Here is a 6000-nt window from a genome sequence, read left to right as displayed (position 1 = left end):
AAATCTTCTTTAGTGCTTTTCAAGACAAGGTCTTAGCAGACCTTATAGAATCATGAGTTAAGATGCTTTTATTTCCAACAGGTCATTTTTGACAGGCTCAGCCATGTTTGAAACACATTATATGATAGAAAATGTTGCTTTTTGTTAATGAAAAAAGAAATGTAAATTAAAAGGAACTGAGAGAGGTGGATGCTTTAGAGTTTAGCACAAATGACGCTGCTTTGAGGGAGGGAGGTGAAGGAAAGGGAAGGGAAAGAAAATTATGTGTCATCCTCAGTTTTAATGACGTGGAAAAGGGTGACGTTAAACAGGACCTGATGTCCATTATTCCAGGCATAGAGAGCTCGATCTCTTGCATTGTAGTCAAGCATGGATATATGAAAATATTGGTTATGGAAAGGAATGTCTGTATACTCGTAAGTGGAGGTTTTTGTGGAATAGGAGTAGTAGACCTTGGCTCCTGTTAAGTGAGAGTTAGTAACGTACAAGGTGCCACAGATCATGAAGGATTCTCCAGCACTTCTCTTTGGGTAGCCTGTGCTCCAGCTCTTCAGCACCTCCAGTGTATCCTGGTTTAGCTGGCTGATGACAATGTTGCCTGCATTCTGGTTGGTGGCATACACAGCCCATAGCCCGATTTCGTCTGCCATCAGGTCAATATCAGAAAAGCCACCCCAGGTGTAAGGGTAGACATTGTGAAAGCCAGCATACTCAAGGCTACGCTGTGCAAGCACCCGCCCAGTGTCAAAGCTGTATTTGATTATGATGTTGCTTTGATACTTGTTGAAATAGAGGGATCCATTGTAGACAACATGGTTGGTTCCTGCCCATTTGAATGGAAGGCTGTATGTCCTTGATTCAGCCCCACTGACAAAGTCTGCAATTGATTTGTATTCACGGACAATTTTATTGTTAGTGTAACTATCCATGTACCAGACCTGGAAAGAAAACAAAGATTGGGAGTAAACAGTCGGAACACAATTGGTGGTACATCACGATCATGGTATGTCATGATGGATACATTGCATAAAAAGAAGGAAAAAAGGTTTCAGGTGTGCGGCTGGGTATCGAAGTACAATATTGTCCACGTTCATGTTTCAAAAGCATGAGGAACTCTTGAATTTCTAAATCAAAACTTACCTACACAGGTGAACTCTTAAGAAGACTGTTACTAACCACAGTGTCTGCATTTTCAGAGAAATGTATTTTTGGACTATTCAGCGTTTGGGTCTCTGCTATATGGGGCTTGCTTAAAGATATTCCCAGAGACTAATAATCAAAGAGAGAGGTGGGAAATGGCATGTAAGCTAAGCTTGGATTTATGCATAAGAATAAATTTGGTTGAATTTTCTTCAGCTGAACCTCCAATCAGTAAAAAAATAGTGTGTTCTTAGTATGGAAGCCAAATACAACAGCAGTGAAACCAGTAAAGTTTAGGAACCATTTTTTTTCCCCCCTTAAACCAAAAGAAAACAGAATCAGTACTTTTTTCAGTGTTCTGTATGCCAACTTTCATTCCCCCATTTTTTCCTTCATGCATTTTGCTTTTTGTCCTTCTAGTTTGTCAGAAGACAAATCAAATCCTAACAAAAGAACAGAGTAATTTCTGGAGATATTTTTTGTGCCAATTTCAGAACTGGCATTAACAATATACTTGTATAAATGCCAGTTCAGCTCCCCATCTTCCTACTAGCTGAGATGCTGTGAGGGATGTGGTTTGTTCTAATTTGCATGCACACGGGGGTGGTCTTTGTGTTGCTGTAAGAGGCTGGCAGTGGGGAGCGAGGGGGCTGCCTGGGGAGGGGGCCGCAGCGCGGAGCAGGTGATGGCAGAGGTGAGGGCCCATGGGGGTGGTTCTGGAGCAGCCACTGGCTCCGAGCTGGCAGAAGAGACTTCCTCGGGATGAGATGGGGCTGAGCAGAGTTTGTTGCTTTCCTAAAGGGAATTGAGATTCATGGGGGTCAGTAGTAGACCTGCATGGACGTAGCGGGAGGGGAGAGCTGCACCCAAATCTTTAGTTACTACAATTTGTATGTTGCCTTTTCTATTGCCTTTGGGTTTTTCTGTATTCAAAAAATTAACCCTCTGGGTCTTACACAAATGAAACATAGTGTTTTGACTTCAAAAGCCCTTTGATGGAGAGAGACCTTCCTCCAAGCTGTGGCCAGTTTGAGATCCTATTGCAGATCCAAACAATAACGTAACTTGGGTCTGAGGCGGCAGATAGTCTGAATACAGCTTATATGGGGCCTAATTCTGCAAACTTTGACTGCGCTGCATCAGGGGTTATGCTCTTGGGTAAAAATATTGATGCTTGTGTTATATTACTTGGGTTCTTAAATACCCAGCCAATTTAAATATGGTAGAAAGAAAAAAGTTGTGTAGTTGGTTCAGATTAGGTGTATGGCACCCCTAAAACAGTTGGAGGAAGTGGCACAAATGTGCTCAGCTAACTTTTTTGTCTTTGTCTATCTTTGCACACTGTTGCTTTTTCTCTGAAGATGTTTGACAGTGAAAATGACAGAAGTAGAAGAAACATGCTGGTGAGTGTAACCTCCTGGGGGAAAATACCTTTTAAAATATTAAAATAAAGCAAGTAAATCTCCAGAAGGACACAAAGATATTCAGTGCCTTAACGTACTCTGTTATTTTTCTCTGATGCTAATGGATCTGTCATCCAGGCTCCAAATCGGGTTCCAGATATCTTGATGGTAATGGGGCCTGTAATTTTCATCAATTTGCCACATGCTGAAATTAGAAAAACAAATGCATTAATGCAAATAATTACACAACTCTCCTTGACATCTGTCAGGGCACAAGACCAATTGCTCTAAACTAAATAGTGGCTCCAGGGGATTCAGGCTTATGTTGAAGATGGATTGTCATCTTCACTGTATGAACTTTTCCGTATCAAGCAGTAATATACATATGTAAAAATACACAAAGAAATATTTGTATATATTTTTGGTTTTATATATTTTAAAGCACCGGTACATTTTAATGGGTATAAAAATACAAGCTAGTATAATATCTTCTGAGCTGAAGTGAATAACGTTTAATAATAAATGAAAAGAATACCTAAACTCCCCATACATTTGCCTTCTGAAAGTTCAGTGCAAGGCTAGGATTGATGGATGATTCAGTTTTCCATTGACCACGGTAACAAGGAGGTTGAGGGCAGCCAGGAAAAAATGGGCTTGTACACAAAATGTATAGCTGTACACAAATGCCTGTGTGTGCCCTGTGGTTACACACACACATAGCTGTTCCAGTACTAGGAGTGTGTCTGAAGTTAAGAAAGTGAATATGAGGATTATTCAGCAACCTTGGCTGTATTGGTTGACTTATAATCCATTAGGCTGTCTCATATTAGACAGTCTGGGAGGAAATAATGAGAGTCGATATGATCTTGGATGCTGACCTTCCTAACAATCCAAAAATCTATATTTTAGGCGACATTAATAACATACCTATTAGCAACTAGCCCCTGGTGGAATTCATGTGTTTACCAAGAGGCTTAATATCACACAGTGGAGTATAGGTGATTAGAGCCCGTTTTTGAAGAAAAGATGTTCCATAAGAATGTAAAAAGAAGTGATATATTTAATTTATTTCTTTAATTTAAAAATAAGTGCTTCTTCATGATACATGGCTGTGCTATACTGTATAACCCTATCCGTGTAGGAAACGTGGAAAACAAACTGTATCTGGTGTTGAGAGTGAATTTATTCAGTTCAGAAGAGAAGGTCACATCAAGTCTGGATTTTCTACTTTATGTCACTGCCAAGGAATGTATTGTGCAAGCCTGTTGGAGTCAATTAGAAGGGGGTTAATGCTGTGGTGACAACTCAGGGGCTGCTCACAGGGATTTTGTTCCTGACCAGGAAAGTGGAGTGTAATGGAAATTAAAATAACTGAGAACATGCCAAGACCTCAATGAGCAGGGTAGGCTGTGTCTATTTTCTGGGTCAATTCAAAGGCATTATTATTTGCATAGCTCAATCTATGTACCTTAGAATCTTTTGAAGACATTTTGGAATTTCCAATTTTAAAGAATGTTACAGGTTTTCTACAGTTGGTTATCGTACGTAATTTTTTATTCTGGATTTTTTTGTAGATAGGATTCTAGTATTGTGTGCCGAGTTCTGTTTTTCTACAGCAATGAACTGCTCTTAGCTTGGAAAGTAGAGGACTTTATCCTACCAAGGTGAAGGCTTTTATTTTTAGGTCGTATGTTGATAAATAGTTATCAGAAGTGGACATGAGGTAAATTCAAACCTTCAGAGGGGTTTAATTTGGAATAAAATTATCAGAAAACTAATAATGAGTAGAAAGAAATGAAGAAAAAATTACTTATTCCTGAATTTTTAGTTTTTAACGTAATTAAAATGCAATGAATGTATGAGTTGGAGAGTATACTAATTGGTGCCATTAAAACACAGTATTGAAATTAGTAGGAAAACATAAGCAAAGAATTTGGAATTCTGAAGCACTTTTTCTTCTCCTTAAAAAAATATCCAGGAAGCTAAATGTGAAATGAAAAATGAGCCATGAAATTTTGCTTCTGAACGGACAAAGAAGAGCCCATGGCAGAGGTGTGGGGTGCTCGCAGAGCCCACCTTTGGCACAGAGCCTGGGTAACACCAGGGGTTGGGGTAGGCACGGGAGCATGCGCAGTGCGAGCTGAATTCGCAAAGCTGTCTGCTGGCACGAAGGCCTTTGCCGGGGCCAGGCAGAGCAGCCACCCCACCCTCACCAGGTACGGTGAGCCGCCAGCGCTTGGCCAGTGCGGTCAGAGTACGGGGGCAGAGAGCCTGGTCCCATGGCCAGGGCAGGTGTGTGTGAACTCACAGGCTGTCTCACCAGCGAGTGTGTTGGCGGAGTGTGGGGAGCAGCGTGGGCACTCACCAAGCCCGAGGCCCCACATCTCCAGCAGGAGAGCTGAAGAAGTGGGGAGTGTGCTTGTAGCCTGTGCCAGCTGTTGTCAGGGGTGTGCGCACGTAACTTCGTGGGTGTGCCATGCGTGACTGGAACTTTTTGGTACTAGCTAGAGAAGGGTGTTCAGAAATGTTTGGGTTTATTAATATTTCTTAAGTGTCTAGTGGCGTGGGTCGTCTGTTATATTACTTGTATTGATCCTGAATGTATAGTTCACTGATTGCTCGTTAATTAAATGTTGTTAATAATTCATAAACCTCTTCAGTTTTGATTTGGTTTAAACTATATGAACTGCGCAGCCTTCCCCTGTGACGGGAGTCAGATGCTTTTAGAGCATCATCTTTCAAAATGTATTGAGATAGTGTTCAATGTGAAAAAAAAAAATTACATTGTACGTCAGCCACTAAATGATGGGCAGTTTGAGTCAGGGTATACTTACGTGGTTAAATTTTTATTCCCAGATAGTATGCAGAAAGGAAGACTGTTAGGAAAGTTGCTATATAGCTGAGGGGCAGCTGACTGAAAAAGTGACAAAGCTTCTCTTCTCAGCATAACAAGAGAAGCATCTTGTAAGAGGCACAAGGAATTTTTTTTTTCTTCTGCCTGGTAGTGTGACCTGTCTTTTCTTTTCCTTGTTCATTAAACAGAAACCCATAAGTCTGCCTATTTGTGATATAACTTGATGGAACTGCTATTTAAAACTGAAGAGTAATACTACAAGTATTTTTTCCACATATGGTAAGCCATTCCTGTTGTAGTGAGAATTTATATCCCAGCAACAGGTTTCTGCTGTAAATGTTGGCAGTACCTGAGGTCTGTTGTCCTATTTGCTGACAGCGTGGGCAGCAAGAAGGAAGCAACAGCTGCCAGTGCCCACCTCTGTCTTGTCATCGCAGCTTCCTTATAGCTAGGAGATCCTTAAGCACAGGAGCTTAATATATGAAGGCTCCACCAAAATTCTAGTCATGGAGTTCTAGTACCCTGCTATTGCAGACAGCCTTTTTATAAAATTATTAACATGATTTTTAAAAATTCAGATATTGTTTGCATTTGCCTACCCTT

General features: G+C 40.7%; 1 protein-coding gene across 2 annotated transcripts in view; it reads right to left on the bottom strand.

Annotated features, from left to right (window-relative positions):
• Positions 1–260: 260 nt before the first annotated feature.
• Positions 261–6000, bottom strand: part of OLFM3 (olfactomedin 3) — a gene marked incomplete at both ends in the record, with an annotated part of 67037 nt that continues 61297 nt past the window's right edge. For both annotated transcript variants that reach the window (XM_082003256.1, XM_082003255.1), the window contains 2 exons: positions 261–938; positions 2642–2748. In XM_082003256.1, coding sequence (XP_081859382.1) covers positions 261–938; positions 2642–2748 — 785 coding nt within the window. The remainder of the gene's footprint in view (positions 939–2641; positions 2749–6000) is intronic.

The sequence above is a fragment of the Phaethon aethereus genome, assembly GCF_964289735.1.
Source record: "Phaethon aethereus genome assembly, chromosome: 8".
NCBI classification, from domain to species: Eukaryota; Metazoa; Chordata; class Aves; order Phaethontiformes; family Phaethontidae; genus Phaethon; species Phaethon aethereus.
The sequence above is the reverse complement of the archived record's forward strand: the minus strand, read 5'-3'. Positions and strand labels throughout refer to the sequence as shown.